This window comes from Ursus maritimus, unplaced genomic scaffold (assembly GCF_017311325.1).
Source record: "Ursus maritimus isolate PB19 unplaced genomic scaffold, ASM1731132v1 scaffold_28, whole genome shotgun sequence".
Lineage (NCBI taxonomy): Eukaryota > Metazoa > Chordata > Mammalia > Carnivora > Ursidae > Ursus > Ursus maritimus.
In genome coordinates this window covers 12,099,303-12,124,790 of record NW_024425341.1, presented here as the reverse complement: position 1 = coordinate 12,124,790, position 25,488 = coordinate 12,099,303, and the positions used below count along the sequence as shown (strand labels likewise).

The window sequence follows — 25,488 nt, the reverse complement described above, 5'->3', positions numbered from 1 at the left end:
TCGGGCCGGTGCCCGAAGAGAGGCGGCGGCCCCCGCAGCGGCCGCAGGAGGGGCGGCGGCGGCGGGCGCCGCAGGCAATGCCCCTGCCCGGCTGCTCCGGCGGGGGACGGTGCGAGCGGCGGCGGGGGAGCTGGCGGGGGGCAGCGGCTGCGGCGGCTGCAGCAGAGGGGCCGAGAGCTGGCGGCGGCGGCGGTCGTGAAGGGCATCGGTAGCGGCGGTGATGGCAGTGTCGATGTGAGTGTTTGCTGGCTGGGGACCCCGGGGCTGCGGAGCCCGAGGCTGGCGGCCCCGCGGCGAGCGGGAGGCCGGGGAGGTGGAGGGATGCTATGTGCGCGGCGCAGAGCCGGGAGACGCCGCCTGTCGCCGCCGACGGTCGGGCAGAGGCGGGAGCCGGGCTCTGCGGCGGCGGGCGCCGTGCACCGCGGCCCGGTGTGGGGGTCCCGGGCGGAGGCGGGGGCAGCGCAGGCCGAGGGGCGTCTGCGATTGTTCTCAACACCCCTCCCCCACCCCACCCCGTGTGTCTGTTTGTCACTTGCAGCTGAAGATGGAAAGAGCCAGGCGAAGGGGAGGCGGCGGCGGCCGCGGCCGCGGCGGCAAGAATGTAGGGGGCTCTGGCCTAAGCAAGAGTAGACTCTATCCCCAGGCCCAGCACTCCCACTACCCCCACTACGCGGCTTCAGCCACCCCTAATCAGGCTGGGGGCGCAGCCGAAATCCAGGAGCTGGCCTCCAAACGAGTGGACATCCAGAAAAAGAGGTTTTACCTAGACGTAAAGCAAAGCTCCCGGGGCCGGTTCCTAAAGATAGCCGAAGTCTGGATAGGGAGAGGCCGGCAGGACAATATCAGAAAGAGTAAACTGACTCTGTCCCTGTCTGTGGCAGCGGAGCTGAAGGACTGTCTAGGGGACTTCATCGAGCATTACGCCCACCTGGGCCTGAAAGGCCACCGGCAAGAGCATGGCCACGGCAAAGATCAAGCCTCCAGGAGGAGACAGAAGCACTCGGCACCCTCCCCACCTGTCTCTGTAGGGTCTGAAGAACACCCTCATAGTGTCCTCAAAACAGACTACATAGAGAGGGACAATAGGAAATATTATCTAGACCTAAAGGAAAATCAACGGGGTCGCTTCCTAAGAATTAGACAAACCATGATGCGAGGGACTGGCATGATAGGTTATTTTGGTCACAGTTTGGGCCAAGAACAGACTATTGTGCTCCCAGCACAAGGAATGATAGAGTTTCGTGATGCCTTGGTTCAGCTCATTGAAGATTATGGCGAAGGGGACATAGAAGAACGAAGAGGTGGAGATGATGACCCACTTGAACTCCCAGAGGGGACTTCTTTCAGAGTGGACAATAAAAGGTTCTACTTTGATGTGGGCTCTAATAAATATGGAATTTTCCTGAAGGTAAGTGAGGTGAGGCCACCTTACCGTAATACTATTACTGTTCCATTCAAAGCTTGGACAAGGTTTGGGGAGAATTTTATCAAGTATGAAGAAGAGATGAGGAAAATTTGCAACAGCCATAAAGAAAAGAGAATGGATGGCAGAAGGGCCAGTGGTGAAGAACAAGAATGCCTCGACTAGAGTGAAATTGAACTCCATCAGGCAAAATTTAAAATCATAAATTGGCTAAAAGTACTGATCCATAATCATTTGAAGAAGTTTTTCCTCCTTTTTTTGGCCCTTTGTTATTAGTAATACCTCTGGTAGTTTATACTTCAAGGAGTCTGATTCTCATGTTATACATAGAACATTATAATTCTTAGGGGAATTCCAACCTTCCCAGAGCTAAATAGTTTAGCTGCTTCAACTGCTCCAGACTATTGAAGTATGCAAATCAGCACAAAATGTGACATTCTGACCTTCTAAAAACCATAACTAAGATTTACATTGCACTATGACATGATCCTGAGAAAATATACGAATACTTAATACGGAAGTGTGAATTTCTATTTAACAAGTTCCCCAAAAAAGTATTCCATCCCTACTTCATTAAAAGCTGCTAAGCTTACCTGTAGGGCAGTTACCACGGAAACAGAAATTGACCTCAAGTATAGTATAAATATATTTCTTTATAAAAGTACATGTAGAAATATATTAGTTGTTCATTGGATAACTGAATATCAAAAAGTACTATGAAAGAATCAAATCTTACAGTTAATGATAGTATTCTATAATTTCAAATTTTGTGGTAACCCTGCAGTTTAGTTGCCATATCAAAGCCGTGGGAGAGTTTTAATTGGTTATTCAAAACTAGTTGTAATCCCATCTTTATCTCTTTTCACTATACCATATATTTTTATTGACTTTCCAAAGTTTGAGGAATTACTTTTATGTCACTGTTGAGTGGGAGGCTTCATCCTATGGCTTTGCTATGGAAATCTTGTTGTTTTAGCCTTTCATGCTACTTTGAAGGTTGTGAGAGGTTTTTTCCCAAAATATATCATGGACTCAAGGTGTTATATTTTATGCTTCTTCTTTAGCACTATTTCAGAGGGGTTGGTGCACCAGTTAACTGATACAAAAATACATCTGTAATAATACATTTTAGTAGCACTTTTGCAATTGCTACCCTTAAAACCGTGTCAACACTTCCAATATAAACCTGGCTTTTACAGGTGTTTTAATTCCAGAAGAAAAAAAAAAAAAAACTCTTTTTCTAAAAAACATTTAGAATATAAATTTTCAGCCTGGGAAAATTATTCAAGGATTGGTTAAAAACATATTTGAAAGGAAAATTCAGGCATTTTCTAAGGTGCTCTTTATGATACTTAAAAAAGGTTTACTTTACACAAGACTCACCCATTTACCTGTATTAAAAATTACTTTCCAGGAAGTGCCACAGCAATTTTTCAACACCTAAGCAATTTTTAAACAGGTGGATATAGTGTATATGTGTACCAACCCACCCTGTATTAACTGACTGGAATTTTCTCTGTTGAGCTGCATTTTATTCTGATTGAAATTATTGTCTTTTATCTTGGCTTTATTCACCTCCCACACAATAAGTCCATATAATCATGTTTAAGAGCCAGACACTGATTTCAACCCCCAAATATAGCTCTCATTGATGAGAGCTGGCTGCATGGATTGAGATCAGAATGTAGCTCTCCTTTTATATGCGATAAGTAGTTCAAAATTATTTTAATAATTTTTTCCTTCAGCAGTTTGTCCCCAAATACATTTAAGTAAGGTCACTAAGAGAGCTTTGTGAGTTAAGAAAAGAATATTACTGGCTTATCTTATTTAAAAACGAGCAATCAGTAACCCAGACATATATGCTGGTATTGGTTTTCAGATTGTATTTCACGTTTCCTCGAGTAGTATGAAGGAATCTCATTAGTTCATTATAATTGTGGACCATCTGGATTACTATGGAACAACTGAAGGTTAGAAGATAATGTTAGTACTAGAGTTAATAGCACATGGTGGGTGTTGAGACTCTAAAAGTAGCAAGGATCTTTAAACAGTCCTAACTGTAAAATAACTGTTGTAGACTTGATAAAAAGTAGTTTTTGGTATATGAAGGAGTGATGTGCACTTGAATTACTGTACTACTGATTGTTATTGCTGCCCATCATAGTGCCTATTAATAATTATCAACCTGTCAGATTTTGGCAAACTGGAACGATGAATGTTCCAGTATTCGAGTGTTCCTATCACTATTGCTATGACTATATAGTCTCTCTTAAAACCCTCCTAAAATATTTATATCCATTAAATCTAAATGATTTCTTTTTTGGTTTTTAGTCTGATAAGATTTGAGTGTTTATGTCTATATACATACGTGTGTGTATGTATATATACATATACACGATACTACGTCAGACTTAAAGATAAATATCTTTAATTGTATATAAATATTAATTTTGCATTAATTATTTACATCAAGAATTAGTTAAGTAGCCAAATCTTCTACATTGTATGTATACTTCAAAGTTACTACCATCTCAAAGCTATAGATGGGTAGATGCATATATACCGGCAATTGAATATACTTCAGAATCACTAAGCCTTCTGCCAGTCCTTTTGTTTCACTTTTTTATATGTATTCATTGAAAAATGAAATGATGTTATGATTTTTTGATACTTAAAATTCCCAGTTATTCATTAGCCATAATCAAATAAGATCCAGTTCAAAACTCTGGTATTAGGACATGTATTGCCATGTATCTTATAAAATAAGCTACTATTTTTATCCGTGCAATATACATTTTATTTATTGTCATTTGTAACATAAGTGAAGCTGCAAGTGTACATGGTATTCTTCAAAATAATAGGATCCCAGCCTTGAAGACATTAAACTCAAGGCAACTGGGTGTTAGAAGTCAAAAAATGAGCATTCAAGTTAGTAACCAAAATTACTAGTTCACTGTATAATTCTAAAACACTGATAATGTTTGCACATAATAACCCAAGTATAATGTGGTATAGACTCAAAACTGTAATAATATAAGCTAATAGTATGAAATTTGGAAACGGGTTCCTCATAATAGTTGGCAGTGTGCTCCTAGCAACTGAAAGCAGCACTGATCTGTTGCTTATATGCAAAAGATGCAATGTATTATAAAAGTATTAAAAGTTCTGCCACATTTTATAATTTTCCTTGTTAAAGCCCCAAACTGCCATGTCCCTTAAACTTGAGTCAAACACAAGCTTATTTGCACTAAAGAGCATGGCCAAAAAATAAACGACAGGGTGGAAAAGCTAGTTGGAACCTCTTGAAATAATTGGTTCTAATGGGAGAATTTCACATTTGTCTATTTGAAAGCTATATGGTCCAGGCAGACAATCTGTCAGTTCACTAATTTAATAATGCACTTTACCTTTTGTATATAGGAGATGTACATTTATGCCACTTGACAGGTGGGATGTGTTTCAATAACTATGTAGTTAGAATCTGTAGGGTGATCTCTTGCATGCAGATGTTTGTGTTGGAACTGCTATAATAACAAGTTTCCATTAAATCAGTATAATGGAGGAGGGTAGAAGATGCTTTTGAAACAAATCCCAATACATTTAACAAACACTTTTAAAGTAGAGTTCATATTTGTATTCTTAAGACCTAAAATCAATAAAAAACTATTTCTAGCCCAGATTAGTATTACAGTTGAGACTATATCTAGTTGAGACTCCCCATAATACCCATAATACCCTGGAAGTTAATTTTGGAAATTTTTGCAGACAAAAAAAAATTTTAATAATTCTGTTTCGTTGTTGATGTGTGTTAAAATGACTAATGAAAAGACAGTACATGATACTGTGTTAGAATTAAAAGTATGGTTGGCTGATACAGCATTATTAAGAAAACACCCAGACTAAAGAAATAAAGTTTCAAATTAAGAAAATGCAAAGAGCCTAAGAACCATTGCTAAAATAAACATAATATTACTTCAGAATTTGCAGAACCAACTTTCACCAACCAAAAAGGGTATTGGGAGATTTAGTGTATCTTTTCATCCTAAAAACTTCCTGAGATGTACATTTGAAAACTAGATAATTGTTGCTTAATAATAGGTTGTATGTACTATACTAAGAAACACTGTGTACTAATAATTCATTGAGAATATGCTATATTTACTGCATTCATTTTATATATATGGATAAGAATACATTATATATAGTCATTCTATCTTAATATATTCATGTATTTATATTGTAATTTTGCAAATATTTTCAGTAAAATAAACATTTATCTGAGCTGCACAATTTGAAGAGGATGAAATTGGAATACACCCTCAGACACTCATTTTTAATAAGCAGCTACCATTGAAAGTTGATGTATGTACTATCACTCCTTTAGATTTTGGTTTATGGTTTATTTTAATATTTAAGTGATCAGGACTTAATTTTTAAGTGGTGTTCTGAAAATAATTTTTGTTAAGTGTGAGATTTTTTCCCCTGCTTATTTCAAAATGTCTTTCATTGGAACTATTTATAAAATCCTATTCCAAGCTTTATGTAAGGGATTGGCTTAGTCACCACATCATTTGAAGTCTGTCTTTACCAAAACACCAAACATCTTTGGCAGGATAAAATCTAAAGTAAACCACAAAGAGAAGTTAAAATTGATTCCATGCCAACAGAATAATACAGGTATCATAATTATCACTGCCAAATAAGATTCTTAAAGTTCTTCTGAAGTTTCCTTAAAGATTCCTTGAATTTCGTAGAGAAATGGTGGCTAATGGCTAGCCCATCAGAGGAAGAGAATAAGGATGTTAGCATACTGGTGAGACAACCCATAGTCTACAGTGCTGTAGCAATGAGTTCCAGGGAAAATATGTTTTTCCCAAGTTAAGGTCATGTGAAATTTGAGTTTTTAGATCACAGTTACTGTCGGAAAGTAAATATACCAAAATTTATGTAGGTGGATCTTGGAAAAACAATATATGCATTAGTATATTTTCTTGTATAATGTAAAAAAATTAGTCTTTTTTTTCCTTAATTTGACCTGATTGTTAAAATTAAATTTATTTTAGTACTGGATTTTTAATCAGTATTTTTGAATAGGGAAAACATATATATGGTACAAAATTTAAATGCTACAGTTAGTGAAAAGTAACCAGTGTTACCAATTTCTTGTGTATCCTTCTAGAGTTACTCTGAATATGCAAGCATATGTGTATATACATATATTCTTTTTGAACATGCAAATGAAAATATATACACTGTCCTGTACCTAGTAGTATCAATTTTAGATCTGTCATTTTAAATGAATTTTTTTCCCTTTTACTCAGATACCATACTTGATCTAGTTAACATAGCACTTAATTTGAACTATATCCTTACACCAAGGGAACCTCAAGGAAATTTTGAATGAATCCCATTGATATTTACTTAAAATGCAAAGATATGTATATATTAATTTAAAATGTATAAATGTTTAATTTCCCTTCCCTATCCCTAACCACCTTACCCTTCCTGTCTTCCTATCTTCCTTCCCGCGAAAGAGTATTGGTCTTTTTCCTGAAGTAATACGGTTCAGGACTGGCAGGATATTAAGCTATTTTACCAAGTGTTATTTTAGCTTAACTATGTTCTCCAATGAAAAACACCCGTATTTAAAAGCTTTAACAAATTATCGCTTTCAGCCAAGTTTTACTAGTTTTGCTAATATTATCTTATTTTTATCCAAAGACTGCCATTTTGAGAGCAAATCAGTACTAGAACTATAGTGAAAGGTTATGCTATGACTGTTGAAATCTTTTGATTTGTTAACATGAGCTTTATCTTTATGATTATAAGGTTATTAATGAATAATGCATTTAGCAACTTAGTCAAATCCAACACTACACAAAGGCATGACACTAGTCCTGATTGTTTAAAGCATTGATTCCCCCACTGAAGGACTCAGAGTCTGGCAGATGTCCTTGGGACCAGAAGGGGTACTAACGATGATTTGGAGAGAGATGAAAACTTCTGAGGTTTCAAATACAACTAAACCATCTCCATTCTCTGCTAAAAGAGTATAAAACAATAAATTGTTTTTTAAAATGAAGTTAGCATAATGCTTTAAGTTTTTAAAACCCCCTGCCCAAAAAAAATCATTATTCTCTTTTCACTCATATCAAGCATGTATTTTAAAGTCACCTTTCTAATAACCACCAAGAAAAAATTATCTGACAAACTGAAAGTCCTATACTGAAACCCTGAAGGATACTATCTAGTTATAAATCAAATCAACCAGAGTAAAAAGTCCAGTCCTATTAGAAATACCGTAAAATATATGAGGATTGAGGAGGAATTTTTTTAATGGATTTGTATCTGTAAATTTTACAAAAATGTTAAAAGGTTTAAAAAATTCAAGCATTGGCTTAAACTTTAGAATAATATCTCCATAATTGGTGACATGATTTTCTGTTCGCAAAATGAGAGAGTTGTTGTTAGAAGACAGAATCTTCTTAAACATATACTTTTAAAGCATAAAAGACTTTGTTTCTTTTAATAACTCATTATCCTTTGCAGAATTTGTAACATTGGTAAAAATCTCCAGACACTTACTTGTTCAAGCTTAAAATGGTTTATATGTTTTGCTTCTTATTTAAAGAAAGGGGTCAAAAGGTAGGTAAATTCTCCTGCAGGAATGAGTTTTGCTTAAATTTAGGCTAAAAAAATTAGGAATTTTCCATCCTTAATCGAGGAGTTTCCCATGTTAGTACTTTCTGGTAAATTATGTTTTCCAAACTTTATCTTCTTTCGAACATCCTTTGAGAAATTGCTTATTCTTATCAAGGCCAGTGACATCTACCAGTGAATAAAAACTGACTCATAATGAAATTAGTGCTGCTACAGTGAAGTTAGTTTGTGATGTGAATATAAAGAAAATACTCATTTAAATAGAATATGCAGTTTATTCTTTTCTGCTGTTGACTTACCTAAGACTGCATAGGAGTTGCTTGTCCTCTCATTTTTCCCCTTGTATAGTTTCTATGTTATTCAAAGTTTTCATTGCTCCCAGAAATAACAGGGGTAAAGAAAAGGGAAAGTAATCCCTAAGAAAAATGTTCATAGTAATTAAAAGTTAGAGTTGCTCAAAGTGTAAGATTGGGGAAAAAAATCCTTTTGTGGGTTTTTGTCTTTATCAAAATGAGGATATAAACCTGTTTGCTTTATTTGATCTATTAAAGACAGACTTTCTTTTGAGATGCCTATATTCAGAAATATTTATTATCTTACTTTTTGTAGAGAAAATGGTTCTGTAGTATAATACATACTCTTCAGGATTTTATTTATTACTTGTTGTGACTTTGATAAGGTTGCCTAGAGGTAGCAAATGTATAAGTAAGAGAGAAGAGAAAGGTAGTGGCTTATTATTTTGTTTGCCTATAACAGGAAATCAGCATAACTGAAATGGGAGAAATAAGACATTCTCAAAACTAAATCCCTATTTATTTAACCTTTAGAAGATCATTTGAGAAAGAATAATAAGACCTAATTCTGCCAGTGGATGGCCTCTCAGCAAACCATTTAACTTCAGTAGGATGGCTTCCTTTTATGAAAAATGAACAAGGGGCTCCTGGGTGGCTCAATCCGTTAAGCATCCTACTCTTGGTTTCAGCTCAGATCATGACAGGGTCGTGAGATCGAGCCCCGTGTAGGGCTGTGCACTCAGCTCGGAGTCTGCTTGAGATTCTCTCCCTTTCTCGCCCCCACCCCCCATCCCTCTCCCAGCTCCTGCTCACTCTCTCTAAAAATAAAATAAATAAAATCTTTTTTTAAAAAAATGAACAAGATCATGCTAGAAGCTAAGGTTCCCTCATACTCTAAACTTTAAAATTCTGTATCAATGGAGTGCAAAAGAAAAAATAGAGAATATCAGAATTGGAAAGTATAAGGCAATCTCTCTTTATATTAAAAACAACTGTAATGATGCAGCAGTCTGTGATGATACCCAAAGAACACGCAGAAGTGGCAGTTTTTTATCACATGTATGTATCTCTTCAGCCACACAAAATCAAACTTTGTTCCTAGTCCTTTTTAAGATCAAATTGCTATACACTAACTACATAACTATGCTATGCTTTAATTTTTTATAGAAATATTTTTACTATCCATATGTGATCTTATCCTTTGGAAGCATCACTTGTTTCTACACATTCTGTGATTGTTTCTTATATTGTGCATGGCAAAAGAATTTTAAAAATAACATCATTTCCTGAAATGTCATTGTGCCTGAAATAACCTTAAATTACATTGCTAAATAATACACTGCTACTACCACTGCAGGGGCCCCTGAGAATGAAGTACTACCCTTGACCCCTATTTCCTTGGTCTATTGAACATAGTATGTTACAAGTAATGATGTTTAACAAAGGAAATCAGAAAGGGCACTGAACTGTGAACGGTACGGTTCTACTTTAGAGGACCTGTAACTACTAGGGTGTGCAAAGATAAAACATCATCGTGAGTTTGTTTTGTTTTTAGCCTTGAGAGACTACCAAGGTTGATGATTGAGGGGGATGAGAAGAACACAAGGTTTTTTGTCCCAGACACATTTATTTAGGTGCCCCAGTCCTCCAATGGACAGTGTGTTACCACCACTCTCAATAGAGCAAATGGAAAAGAGAGACCTCTCCCCCTAGCCTCTCTTTTTGGTGTCCATTTGTTTAAGAGGAACCAAAGTGTATTTTGAAGTGTGTACACACATGTATATTTTGTTAATTTCAAAACTGTGCACATAAAATTCCATTGCAGACATACTCAGCCTTTAGCCTAATGGTGGTGATTCACAATAGCAGTCTGGTTGGTCAGTTCTCAACAAATCCTGTAGAGTGAATTGGCTGTTGCAGAAATTTAGTTTTCTCCTCCCTCTTCTCAAAACAACAGATACACTTCAGGTTCTTAGTTGTTTCTTCCTCAGTGTTGTTTGAAATCTAAGTGGGATAGGAGAGAATAGTAGAGTTTGGCAGTTATTTGCCCTTTCCATTTTGTAGAAATTGTCCTTAGCTTCCCATTTCAAACAGTTCTGAGCAACTTTACCAAAAGAACACATGTAAGTGCCAAAACTACCCAGCAAATAAAACAATAGAACCATAAGATAATAATTTAGAAATAAGGATAAGAATATGTACAAGACCCCTAGATACAAAAAAAAAAAAAAAATCCTTATCATTTGCTAATTTGCTTCAGAAGCTGCTGTATTTTATTTCTAGGTTTTTCAGACTACCAATGTGATTTATACCAATGATTGACTAGTCTAGAATGTCAATAGGATAAAATAGTTTGAAAGTTCAGTTGAATTTATTATGGAATTTTATCTATTGCTGTTCTCCAGAAAGGGTAAACCATGCTATAATCATATATAAAAATAGAGTTCTAAAATGCCATCACTCGTAATCTTCCTCCCTTCTTTTTCCCCCTCTCATGTGCTGTACCCTGTTGGAAGCAGGTAAGAACACTAATTTCTCCCACTACCCCCATGGCCCCACTCCATCCTATTTATTTGTTTAGGTGACAGTTGAAACACAATAGAGAAGGCTAAAGAAATCGCGCTATGAACTAGATCTATAGACTAAGAAAGAATGGCTACTATTTCACTCAGTTGTTCTCAACACTTTTACCATATGCCTATACAGCAATTTAGGATGAATAGAAACATTTCACTTGGGAAGATACGGACTGAAAGGTCACTTAATCCAACGTTTCGGTACACAATAGATCTTCAGGAAATAATTTGACTAGCGTGATTGACGGGTAATTTCAGAAATGAGTTTAGCCTCTAGGAAAATTGCACCATGATCATTTTTAAAAAGAAGGTGGTAATAAAAGGAAGAGTCGATCAAGATTTATTAGTACTAACAACTATCAAATACTTACCATGTATTAGGCATTGCTGAACCCCTTGTAACTATTCTAATCCTTACAGCAACCCTATTACCATCCCCATTTTAATATGATTTTCCAGAGATTTTCAAAACTGGTTCAGTATTTCAGGACTAATATATGTGAACCCAAATTGACACCAAGCCAAAGATCGTGCACATTCAATTAGGCCAAACTATCTTTAAGACTTACTCCAAAATTTAACCCCCCTGACCAATAAAGCACAATCTAGCCTCGAACACCACTGGTAAATCTGACTCAGATTAGTAGGAATTATTTTATCTAAAACTAATCCCTATATATGGGGCTAGTACCACCAGGAGACACTCCTTATGTAAGGGTTCATATAGTTCATTGAAATTCAGTAGTAAATACAACTTATTTGATCTTTAGTATAATTTACAGATTGAACCTCTAATCTCAACCAACTATTTTAAATAAATGCTAATAATTATGAAAAGAGATCAGCTGATGAGAATATAGATAGATCCCCAATTTAACCCTTAAGGGCAGACAGGAGACAAATTACTATTTACCATGGATCTACAACTTCATTTTCATGAACCAAAATCAACTGGTCATGTTGAATTGATTTGAAAATAAGTCTTGTCAATATTAGTAAAAAGTTTATTGTTTCTTGCAACTCGTTTTACCATCTTACTCTTCCTATATCACTCCATTTATTTTCATATTTCATTACCAAGTTTCCTCCTCGTTTCCTTATCCCCAACAGAATAAACGGATATGACTACCCTATTTACAGATACACATTTTTCTCTGTGACTCCAGGCCAGTGGTTTTCAAATTTTGGTGTGATTAAGAATCGCCCAGAGGATTTGTTAACACACAGATTGCTGGTCCCACTTCCTGAGTTTATAGTCTGTCGGTCTGGGGTGGTGAGGAGAGGACCAAAAATTTGCATTTCTGACACATTCCAAGGTGAGCTGATGCTGCTAGAATGGGGATCAGACTTTAAGAACCACTGCTGTATGTTGCTGTGATTTTACTTTAGCTACAAAAGACAGTGAAAGAGAAATGTGGTCGAAATAACTGTAGCATCTTGGTAGAAAGAAGACTCAGCTATTCATTCTGCCTTGAGAAATTTACAAATCTAAAACAATATTTTTCATAAATTGACTAGACTTTAGGTAAAAATCATTTTCTTCTCTTTTTATCCTTTCATGACATTTAGTAACTTCTCTCTGATTTTTTGACAGCACTCTTGATATAATTCTGGTAGGGATTAACAATTACGAATTCTTATTTGAAAAGCTTACCATTCAAATTTATGGAACTGAAACATTTTTACTTTATTAAATAACTCTGGTATATAAATCTTAGTAAAGGAAAGTAAATAATTTCTATACTCAACAGTTACTAATACAAGTGCTAGTGAATATTAAATATTAAGACTTGAAGGGACCTCAGAATTAGTTCAGTCCCTCAATTTTACATTTTGTGACATATGTCACGTAGCTCACATGGTTCATAATTACTAAAGTAAGCCAAGTAAACAGAAAATTAAAGCTAAAGTTCAAAATGCTGATTGTCTCTTAAGATATATAAATGATAAGAAATACACTAATTTTCTTTTAAAAGCATATGTTTTCACCATTTTCCTGTGTCTTATCTATATGTGTAGGATAGAGGAACTATATATGTACTGTAATGTATTTATGGTACTTTTTTCAAATAACAGTGGGACCCATTGATTTAAATTTAGAGATACTTCTCCTGGATGCTCATTGAGCATATTTGAAAACATAACTAACATACCTGAAAATAATTGATATTATGTTTACTAACCTGTGGACATTCTATAATTAATAAGTTGATCAAAATTAATAAAACAATATTTTGTATATAAATCTATATAATTTATATATATGACATAACCTTAATAGCTGTCATTCTAGTGGATCGCATTTTATCAGAAATACTATATCATTCATATATACACATTTGGCAGTTCTGCAAGTTCATTAACTTCTCTTTCCAACTATTACACGTTCGATGATTAGTCCTCCAAAACAATGAATGAATTCCAAGTTGTGAAAATGATGAATGTAACAGAGATAGTCACCAAGTCAAAAAGATCATTACAGGCAGTAAACTTTTTTTTTAATTCTCTGCCTGTTTGTACTATACATACAATTTAAATTTTAGATTTAAAAAATTTAAGTCTTAGAATTATAATCTGAGGAAACTTCAGGCAGAATAGAGAGTTATAGGAGATTTATAGGAAATTTCAGCTCAACATGAGGGCAGACTTTAAGAAGTAGTGTCACTTCCCTGTTGCTGAAATCATTTAAGGCAGAGAATAGACAGGCATTTAATTTAGGATGTGAAAGGGAATTAATAAATTTTAAAAAATGGATTGTTATTACCTTGAAGATTGTTTTCAACTCTGAGAGGATTTCTTGGGAATACTTGGAACTTTTGAGTTCAGGTCTTCTGTTAATGTATCAAGTTGGATAAAGAAGTATGATTTCAATTTTTCTAGTATTATTCTGAAAACACGTTAGGGAAAAAAATCATTTCTTCCCACCCCTTGTTATTGCAACACAAGAGATATTTTCAAATATTTATGAGTTGTACTAATTAAATGAATTAGTTAAGATAGGTTTCATGAGATTCGCCCTGCAAAATTAGGTCTACCTTTTATGATTTTCATAAAAAGTGTTTCACTTTTAATCATATTTTCAGAAACAACCATATTAAAGAATGAACATAGTACTTATGTTGCTCTTTCAAAAGTACCTGCTACAGGTTTATTTGGAAAGACATAAGTGATAGTAGAGTAAATTAGAAAACCAAATCATTGGATATTACCAAAGTTTTTCTTTGTAAAAATCTACATTAAATTTGGTTAAAGATTGAAGCAATAAAATAATATTTTCCTTCTCTGTTTTTTCTTGCACTACTAATTTAAGATGGGAAGAAACAACATAGTTCACTATTTCGTCTTAAGGTTTCTGTATTAGAGAACAAGATTCCAAGTAGGTTGATTATTGCTGCAAATAATATATGTGATTCTCTCCTGTAGAGTTTCAAGGGTTTATATAGGGCAAAAGGGTAGCTGTGGCAATATATCTAAATTCAGGGATCTAGTATGAACCAAGAAACTCAGTTCTCACTTGCAGGGTCCACTTTTTCTTGTCCTTCTTTCAGGCATCTTGTGCTTTCTCATAATACTGGAACATTTCCAAATTTCGGTGGACAAATAATAAGACCTTTTAGAGAGCTGAGTAAGTCAAAATGTATTACACCAAAGTCTATAAACTATATCTGCATTACACATTTCTAAATATTTAACTAAGTGAATTTTACTCTGCACGGACATTACACGTGTGTGTGCACGTGCGTGCGTGTGTAAAATTTTAAAGAACCCAATCTTCCCCCTCCACACACCCCCTCCATGCCCCTAGAGAAGTACTGACAAATTGGTTTCATCTTGTTTGTTAGTACAATTGATTGGCTGTCCTAAAGTGCTATGTTGAGAATTTGAAATCTGCATCTAGAGGGAAAGAGAGAAGAACAACAATCATGCCAAATATTTGCTATTTGTCATCCCTGCTTTAGAGCTTTAAAAGTTCTCATTATAGCTCTAAAAATTTCAAGCTTTGCCAGACAGCTGGTTCTTGCAACACAGACTACCATTTGACTCACTTAAGAATATCTCTTCTAATATTTCAAAGAGATTATTTTAATCCAATAATCCCTCCTTTAAAACAGTAGAGACTCTCTGATGTGCCTCTAAGGAACTCAAAGAGTCATGACCATGATGGTGTCATCAAGAATACCCTTAAACATTAAACCGTGTATTTGCCTCTAAGGAGTTCTCACCTCCATTAAAATGACAGAGGTTTCTCCTTTTACAATTTAGTCCGGTCATTCTCAAACATTCGTGTACATACCGTATTAAACATATAGGTTCTGGTCCCCACCCCCAGAGATTCTGACTTGGTTGGTCCGGAGTGGGGGTTCAGAAATTGGCATTTTTGTCTTGCTCTTTCTGCGTGATATGGAAGCCATTCTTTGTCGTGGCCTTAGACTTGCATTCTTTCTTCCATATCATCTTTCCAGCTGGAATTGTTTAGATTTTAATACTGTCAGCCAAAATGAGTTTTTTTGGTTATCCTATCAACAAGTAATATCTAGGGTTCACTTGAAACAGAGAGAGGCTAAATATATAAATCCAAGTATTTAATCTAGGACTTTGTACTATCATATTGTCTAGCTTTCTGGGCAATGATCACCGGGAATGGTAGTTTCTCCCCCACCTTCTATGCTCAAATTAAACTACTTGACATGTAACCATTGGTTACATTTCAAAATTCAGGATTTCAAAACGAAAATATTCTGTCTTTCCAGTCTGAGTCAAATGCATAGGTGACTTGTCTTCCACTTTCTCACAAGTTGACCCTCTAAGTCTCAAATGAGTTTTCTCAATTTGATTTTTTCTTTTCTTTCTTTTTTTTTTAAGATATAAACTCACAATTTATTGTGAGTACAAAAAATATCCTTAGTCAAGCTGAATACTTCACTCTTGTGGTCTAATTCAACTCTCTCTTTTTATTTTTTTTAAATTGTGGTTAAAAAAAACATAAAATTTACTATCTTAACCATTTCTAAATAGGCAGTTCATTAGTGTGAAGTATATTCACCTTGTTGTACAACCAACGTCCAAAACTTGTTTAATCTTGCAAAACTGAAACTGTAAGCCCATTGAACAATCAGCTATTCCTCTGCCCCATCCTTTGGAAACCACTAGTCTACTTTCTTCTCAACCTTTTTTTTTTTAATAAACAAGATATCTGCTTTCTCCTATCAATAATGGGTTTATAGTTATTGCTACTCAGCTCTCCAAGTATAATCCTTACGTCCGGTGTTGTTATAATTTTCACCTGTACAAAGATTTACATTTGCAGGGCACCTGCGTGGCTCAGTCGATTAAGCCTCCAACTCTTGATCTCAGAGTCATGACTTCAAGCCCTACCCCCACATTGAGCTCCACGCTGGGTGTGGTGCCTACTCAAAAAAACAAAAACAAAAACAGATTTACAATTGCAAAGCAATTGTGCTTTTATTAAGCGATCCTTATAATCTTTGGGGAGCTACAAATGAACTATATCTGGTCCCGGAAGCTTTCCTCGAGGAAAGGTAACCTTTATTCCTCATGAGACCTAGGGGATTCCAGAGGGATACTTTTTGTATGTTTGTTTGTTTGTTTGTTTGTTTAAGGTTTGAGGTTGGAATTACCAGGGCAGTTAAACTTAAATCATGGAATTTCTGTAGAGTTTTCCTATGTGCATTCCAGAATCGTTTTTTCATTACTTATGTAGTAGATCGGAAATTGGAAATTTGTCTGGAATTTGGCAGAGTTAATGTTCACTAAATGCTTTCAGAATCTTTGCTAAGTCCACTATGAAACTTTACCTTTAAGCAGCTTTATTATAAATATAATTTGGGGACGCCTAGGTGGCTCAGTCGGTTAAGTGTCTAACTCTTGATTCAGCTCAGGTCATGATCTCTGGGTCATGAGATCAATCCCCATGTCAGGCTCTGCCCTGGGCTTGGAGCCTGCTTAAGGTTCTCTCTCTCCCTCTGCCCCTTCCCCCCTTAAAAAAAAGAAAGAAATATAATTGGGGAGGAAATAGGCATAAATAAAAATACATTTTCTGCAAATGGAGTGTTTCAAACGCTCTTTTCAAAATCTTTGGCAGTAAGAAAAACCCAAACCCAAGAAACATTCTTAATACTCTTATTTTTCAAAAATTTTTTAAAATTTCTCTGCCTCTGTTATTAAAATTTTGTCAAGAAGTTAATAAAGCCTTATTTTTTAAGGAGTTAATAAAACATTAAATCCTACAAGCAATATCCATCTAAATAAACAGAAATGCTATAATTATGAGTATTATGTTTATGATTTTGACATAGAAAAATGTACCTTTTCTTGGCCTAAATTATCTCGGAACTAACACAAAAATTAGTTGACAGTGATTCTTGGATAATGGTAACTGAATCTTTCTTCATTTTATGAATTTAACAATTCATAATATGAATGTATATTACTTTTTCAGACAAATGCTATTTATTTAGAACAATTTTAAATAATTTCATAATTTTTGTAGCACCCAGCTATTTCTTTAATGATCTCCTGCAACAATACTGATAATATATACTTCAAAGAAAATTCTTTAAAATTGAATCTCATTATTCCTTTGATCTCCATTATAAAATTAGAGATGTTTTCTCAAGAAGAGAAACAATTTTTGAGTTGAAAATATTTAGTGATAGAGTTGCGGTGCGTCCGGTTCAGTAACATACTAAGCAATTACTCTTTTTCCTTTCCAGTGCCCTGGCACTATTTAAGATCTTTCCTCATTGCTCACCATTATCACCCCTAAACCACAGAAATTCATTGAGTGCCATGCAATCCTCAGGGCACACACTGCCAGCCACCCAGCCCTTAACCTCTCCTCCAGAGTCGCTAACATAAGCTTGGCGCTAGTATTTTGCCCGTAAGACTCTTCATCTAATATAGTAAAAACCTCAGGCTGAAAATTCCCCAAGTTCTGAGCCTTTTTTGACAATTACGTACTTTATCAATTATAACATTAAATTTACTTAGAATAAAGTATGCCCACTTGGTTTATGATAACTAAAGCTAGTTTGCATTATTGTTCTTTGTGTATTATTAAACTGTACTCCTATTTAAGAAATCCTTTGAGTCATCAGATTACTACGTGCGATTTGGTTTGTTAATCACCATTTGCTGTTCAAATGATTTTTTTTTTAAAACCCAAATATTACACTTAATGACATACCAAGCTGGGATGCATGCATACCTTCCATTAAAGTGATTTGCTTCTGACATCAGAAATATTACCAAAGATCTATGTTTTATTTGATGGAAATTTTTTACAGTTTATGTGGGGGAAAAAAATCAATCTTAGGTAGACACAGAATTTGATTTTTACATTAGATTTTCAATAATTTAATTCTAAGCGATTCATCTTAATTTTGTTCCAAAATAACTACGAAGTGAATGCGAATGCCAAATTACTCACTATATTTGTGCTATAATTAATAAGCCCCCCCAAATGTATTATGTAGTATTCGGACTATTGTTTCAAGCATTTATGGAATTCTAAGAATTCTAAGGTCTTGCCTTTTCCCTCCCGGTGTGTAGCAGGTGTGGTACAGGGGTAATGGCGGCCGCGGCGGAAGCTTCAACCCTGTGCCTTGTAGCTAGCCCTGGGGCAAGTCATTTAACCTCTTGCTTATTCATCAGTTGTGGAGATTGGATCACAGTAGATGATAGGAACCTTTCAATATCTATATCCCTGGAGCCAGTGAAACTTCTCTTCCAGTTACCTTTGGCTTCCTTCTGTGGTCTTTCCTGATTTTTCTCTGGATGCTCTTGGTTTCTTCTGACATTTGTTGACCATCCTATCCTCCTCGGCATCCTTCATACTTAGCGACGGTTGCTTTAGAAAAGTGTTTCAGTGTACTGTTTCCTCTGTCTCATTCTCACAGTCCCTTTTTTTATTATGTTTAAAACCAGAGACTGTTTCTTCCTCTTTTCTATTCCCCTCCACACCTAGCACTGTGCTGATGACTTACGTCATCTCTCTTCACGTAATCACCACGGTTCCCATTCCTGTTTTGCTTTGAAATCTTGTTGCTTCAGGATTACAGAACTTCGTAGACAAATCAAAATGACTCCAAGTGGAAATGAAAGCGATCATTTTATTTCAGGGATTGACTCACAAATTAAGATGCAGTAGAATGTGGAATCTTTTGTTTCCTGCACATCCTACATTTTACTTCAGAAATCTTCTTTCCCTTGCTTGATCAATCAGTGATCCTGTTGTATTCACTCAGTGAACGCTGAGTGGCTACCCCGTGCCAGGCCTTATGCTAGGGACTAGAGGTAAAATAATTTACAAAAGAAAAATATTCCACTGCCTCTAAGTATGCCATGTCCAAAGTTAACTTGATTCAAAGCAGCTTTTGGAACCTAAGCAAACTGTCATTTTTTCATTCAACAGACATTCATCTGATTATCTGCCATGCCCCAGGCCATGTGTTGGTATATATGAGAAGTGTGTTTGAAGCTATTGATTATAAAATGCCGAATGTTATTTTCCCTTAACAATTTATCCTTTAAATACGATTTAATTATCTACATTATCTACATTGTTTAATTTAAATATGATATAATTATCGACATGTGTTATAATTCTCAAAATATATCTCATTGATGCAAATTTAGAGAGCTGCAACAATACTGTTTCAAATACTGGTTCTGTCTTCTCCATTCCAAATCTCTCTTGATGTCCTAGGATGAAAATAATGATTCTGTTTCATCTCATGGAACATCTTCATGTGACTGCTGTATTCAAGTGGTCATGATTTCCTAAACTCTAAGTTGGAGATGATTGTGAAGCCCCATGTAGGCTCATCATAGAAGACGTCTGTGGTTCTCTGTGTGCATGGGGGATTGATTTGGGGAGAGGTCGAGGAAGGCAAGGAGTAGTGACATCATATTGTGTATTTGCCCTCCCTGCTCTAGGCTTCTGTATTCGCCCTCACTTTAATTTTATTTCACTCTCTTCGCATATAACAATATCTTCACAAATTCCTTTTCTTTCCATATGCCTGGATTTACAGAAATCCATCAGTGTTCTCAAATACGAATCTCACCGATATCTTAGCCAAATGAAATGAGCCTGATTCCACTGGTACCGTATTAGTAAATCAGAAGCCGTAACCATTTTCTGTAGATACATTGCAAAGAAGGGCCATTAATGGACAAATTCAGTTAGTTGCTGATACGAAAGATTCATTTGTCCTGAAAGTTTTTCCATAACTGAAATTTCTAATCAAATTAAATGTAAAAGAATATGAAATTTCAATTTTAATAATTTACATATAATTTCACATATTTTTCAAAGTTCCTTCACATATAGTATCTCATTTCATTCTGATAAAAATAGATTTTGTTCATTATCTCTATCCTCACTTAACGGAGGAAGAAAACAGGCCCAGGGAGGTTAAACGATTTACCATAGGTCACGTAGCAATCTAATAAAATACCAAGGTTTATAAGAAGCCCACTGCTCCATTGTAGCTTTGAAATCAAAATTTGGTAAAATTAAGTATATGTTTTTACAGATAATTTAAATAGTTTCTTTTTAAGTTATAATTAACATACAATATTATTTTAGTTTCAGGTGTACAAGACAGTGATTCAGTATTTTTATACATTAAAAAATGATCACTACAATAGGTCTGGTTACCATCTCTCACTATATAAAGTTCTTACCCCATAATGTATTTATTTTATATCTGGAAGTTTGTACCTCTTAATTCCCTTCATGTTTTTCATCCATCAGCCTGCCCCCCTTTTACCCTCTGGCAACCACCAGTCTGTGTGTATCTATGAGTCTGTTTCTGTTTTGTATTTTTCGTTCATTTGTTTTTTAGTTGCCACATATAAGTGAAATCATATGGTGTTCATCTTTCTGTGACTTATTTCACTTACCATAATACCCTCCAGATCCATCTGTTTTGTCCCTGTCATTTATTTGTCCTGTTTGGAAAAATGTTCAGGTCCTCTGCCCATTTTTTAATCAGGTTGTTTCTTTTTGTTGTTGTTGTTGAGTTGTATGAGTTATTCATGTATTTTGGATATCAACCCCTTCACAGAAAGATCATTTGCCAGTATCTTCTCCCATTCAGTAGTGTGTCTTTTCATTTTGGTGGTGGCTTCCTTCATCGTGCAAAAGTTTTTTAGTTTGATGTAGTTCAAATTATTTATTGTTGCTTTTTAACCCTTGCGTGAGGAGAACATATCCAAAAAAATATTGCTTAGACCAACATCAAAGCGTATTGCATGTATTTTCCTCTAGGAATTTCATGGTTCAGGTCTTACATTTAAGTCTGTAATCCATTTTGAGTTCATTTTGTACAAGGTGTAAGAAAGTGGTCCAGTTTCATTCTTTTGTGTGTATCTGTCCAGTTTTCCCAACACCATTTATTGAAGAGACTGTCTTTTCCTCATTGTATATTTCTGTCTCCTTTGCTGTAGATTAATTGATCATAAAAGCATGGGTTTATTTCTGGGCTCTCTATTCTGTTCTATTGACCTATGCGTCTGTTTTTGTGCCAGTACTGTACTGTTTTGATTACTACAGGTTTATAGTATATCTTGAAATCTGGGATTGTGATACCTCCAGCTTTGTTCTTCTTTCTCAAGATTGCTTTGGCTATTCAGTCTTTTTTGGTTCCATACAAATTTCAGAATTACTTGTTCTAGTCCCATGAATTAAGCACATGTTTTTAGAGCCAATTTAAACAGTTTGTGTGTGTGTGTGTTTTTTAATGCATTCCAGGCATTTTGCTGTTTTCATCACATCTTTGGGCTCAGTTCTGCCCTCAATATACTGTGGGTTTTGGCCCTGGCAGAAGGCATATCAAATCATTATTTTGGTAATCAATATACACAAATCATTTGCCTAGATTCAGCCCTTTTTCCTCTACTTATTGAGTCTTTGGCCAGCTCTGTTCTTTAGTCTATTTCCTGAGCTCCCATCTTAGTGAACCTTCCAGAACTTGATCCTAATGACTAGAATACAGATCCCTTGCTGTCTTGTCATCACAAGTCTTGTCACAGCACTTGCATTGCAGTATAGCCTTCAAAAAGTGTTATATAGAGAATTTAAGAGATAAAAATACTTCATTTTCACAGTCAGTTCAGTTAATAATTAAAAACCAACTAGAGAATTTTTTTTCCTAAACTCTTATGAGCAAGAGATAAATTGGAAGCAGGTTTTTTCAAAACCTATTTGAAAGGGATGTTCTAAGTTTATATGAAATTAACTCAAGAACTTATCTATTCTTCATTTACATCATTGTATTACGCTTATTGTTTTGTTTTGTTGTTGTTGTTTGATGTCCCTGCAGTGATTATAGTTGTTAACAGTGAATTTCTAGAGCACTGAAGTATTCTCATTCATACGAAATTTAATTGTGCTATGTTGTATGCATTCAATATTCAATAGGATTCAATTTCAATAGGATTAAAAGTATTGTAGTTAAAGATCTGTTGACTAGAAATTTCATTAAATACACAACTTGCTCCTGGCATTCCCAGGTAACAGTGGTTTTGCAGCATCACTGAGGAGTTAGCAGGCTGAAATTTAAATTTTATGTGCAGATTGAATTTTTCTGGCCCTGTATATCCAAGGCCATAAAAGTTTCATATTAGCTCAATCTGCACAAATCATCGCAGAGTTATAAATATAAAAAGATCAATATGGCTAGGATTATCAAGAAGGAGCTTAGGGACACCTGGGTGTCTCAGTCGGTTAAGCCTCTGACTCTTGATCTCAGCTCAGGGCTTCATCTCAGGACCATGAATTCAAGCCCTGCCTGGGGCTCCATGCTGGGTGTGGAGCCTACTTAAAAAAAAAAAAAAAAGGAGGGGCATCTGGGTGGCTCAGTATGTTGAACCTAGGACAGACTCTTGGCTTCAGCTCGGGTCATGATCTCATGGGTCATGGGATGGAGCTCTGTGTTGGGCTCCAAGCTCACCACAGAGTCTGCTCGAGATTCCCTCTACCCCTACCCCCACTTGTGCTCTCTCTCTCAAAAAAATAAGTCGTTGAAAAAAGTGGGGGAGCTTAGTAGAAGTTCCACATTTGCTTTTTGCTATGAGAGGAATAAAACCACAATAACTTTAAAACATTCCCTCCACCCCCTTAAGTAAGAGCAGTAATTTCAACTGTATCTTTAGGTTCTGGGTTCCCCCAGAATTATCAGATAATCTTAGTGGCCTTAGTACAGAATTATAAAGAACACAGACTTTGGTGTCAGCCAGTCCTGGGTTCAAGTCCAAATTCTGTCACTGTTGTGAATAGTGGGCAAATTATATAACTTTATAGAGTTATTGTGAGAATTTATTCAATCAGCATTCAGTTTATACCTATTAATTACTCTTTCTGGGACAATTATCTTCATCCAGAAGACAAAACAGGTAAGATTTCTTGCCCTCACAGAAGCTATACTCAACCAGGATTCTCTTAAAAAAAAAAAAATTAAATGTATTAAGATACATGAAGCTGTTAGCAAAGTTTCTATCACATAATAAGCATTTAATAAATACTAATAACATCCTTATTAATTCTTCCTGACCCATAACATGAACAGTTCCCCAGAAAGTATAACAAAATTATGCAAAATTGGAAGGGAGCCTCCTTTTGCCACAAGAACTTTCAGGTAGCAGTAGCCAGGGAGTTGGGCTAGTTATAACCTCTTGAAGCTATCGTCAGTCAAATATAAAAGTACACAACTCTGTGGCAGAAATTTCTTGGACAGGAAACAAAAGGCACTAACTTTAAAAAAGAAAAAAAATAAAAATTAGACACTTCATCAAAATTAAAGTGTTCTGTTTATCAAAAGACACGATTAAGAAAATGAATAGGGGCGCCTGGGTGGCACAGCGGTTAAGCGACTGCCTTCGGCTCAGGGCATGATCCCGGCGTTACAGGATCGAGCCCCACATTAGGCTCTTCCGCTATGAGCCTGCTTCTTCCTCTCCCACTCCCCCTGCTTGTGTTCCCTCTCTCGCTGGCTGTCTCTATCTCTGTCAAATAAATAAATAAAATCTTAAAAAAAAAAAAAAAGAAAGAAAATGAATAAACCGCACAGACTGGGAAATATCAAAGCATAGCTGTTTGCTGGAGGGAATCCGAACCTCTTCGTTTCCTTTTTTAAAAAGATGATCGTTAGACAGTTTGCATAATGTGGGGAATCAATGACCCCACTACTAAAAGGATTATATTCACCTGTTTTACTTCGTGCCTTGACAACATAAAATTCTCTTGTCTAAATCTGCCATCAACTTTAATTTTTTTTGCCCAAAGGGGTCTTTGGAGTCAGTGAACACCCTCATTTTTTAACAGATAGGAAAAATATTAAAGATAGCATGTGACTTGTCCATAATCATCTAACCAGTCATTTCAGAACTTGAACTAGGTTTCAGGAAGTGGTCCTTCTGCTACTCAATTTCTACTTCTCTGTTGCTTTGCTTGAAAATCAGTGGGAGGTAGTATGTGGGCTTTATTCAGGGTATTTGTTTTCTTCTGTCAGCTGGAACATTTTTCACACTCGTTTAAAGTTGAAAGCATTGTAAGATTATGGTGGTAGGTCATTTTTGACTGAAAAATAGCTTTGTGGTAGTAAATACATATTTCACCCCTGGCTTCAGGATGGTGAATTTAGTTACTGGTCCCAGTGAGTGTCATAAAGCAGTCCCTGCAGACCATCATCTTGATTCTGAGCTTTTTCTCATTTCATATAATCTCGAGCTGTATTTTTTTTTCTATCTTCTAGCACTTGATATTCTGTTTATCTTTGGTACTTACGAACTTTCAGATCTCTACATCAGAGATGTTTACATGAAACCTTTCACAACTACCCATTCTATTAATGACAGAGGTTTTTATTGTTCACTCTAGCAAAGCAGACAATGTCCTTTAGTGTCATTAATTGAGTTGGGGTTTTTTTAAAAGATTTTATTTATTTATTTATTTATTTATTTATTTGGGGGTGGGGAGGAAGAAACAGAGGGAGAAGGACAAGCAGACTCCATGCTGAGCATGGAGCCCAGTCAATCAGAGGGTCAATCTCACAACCCTGAGATCATGACATAAGCAAAAATCAAGAGTCCGACGCTCAAACGACTGAGCCACCCAGGCACCCTTAATTGAGTTTTAATTTTTTTATTTTTTTAAGATTTTATTTATTTATTTGAGAGTGAGAGAGAGAGAGAGAGAGCATGAGCAGGGGGAGGGGCAGAGGGAGAGGGAGAAGCAGACTCCCCGCTGAGCAGGGAGCCCCACTGGGGGCTCAATCCCAGGACCCCGGGGATCATAACCTGAGCTGAAGGCAGATGCCCAGGTGCCCCTTTAACTGAGTTTTTAAAGGAAAATTTTATAGCTAAAAGTCTAGATTATCTTCTATCAATTTGTTGTGCTTTCACAATTGTGTTGATTTATATTTATGTGATTTTTATGTCAACAAAAGCAGAAGCAGCAATAATGACACGTGGTTTAGGGGTTTCAGAGCATTGCTTTCTTTTACTAAGT

At 35.9% G+C, this 25,488-nt stretch overlaps 1 protein-coding gene across 2 annotated transcripts in view; it reads left to right on the top strand.

Annotated features, from left to right (window-relative positions):
* Window positions 1-544: 544 nt before the first annotated feature.
* Window positions 545-25,488, top strand: part of PURG (purine rich element binding protein G) — a 36,582-nt gene continuing 11,638 nt past the window's right edge. Inside the window, exons 1-2 of one of the 2 annotated variants that reach the window (XM_040643284.1) lie at window positions 545-1,408; window positions 13,234-13,235. In XM_040643284.1, coding sequence (XP_040499218.1) covers window positions 545-1,408; window positions 13,234-13,235 — 866 coding nt within the window. The remainder of the gene's footprint in view (window positions 1,409-13,233; window positions 13,236-25,488) is intronic. The other variant, XM_008686580.2, reaches the window with a different exon arrangement.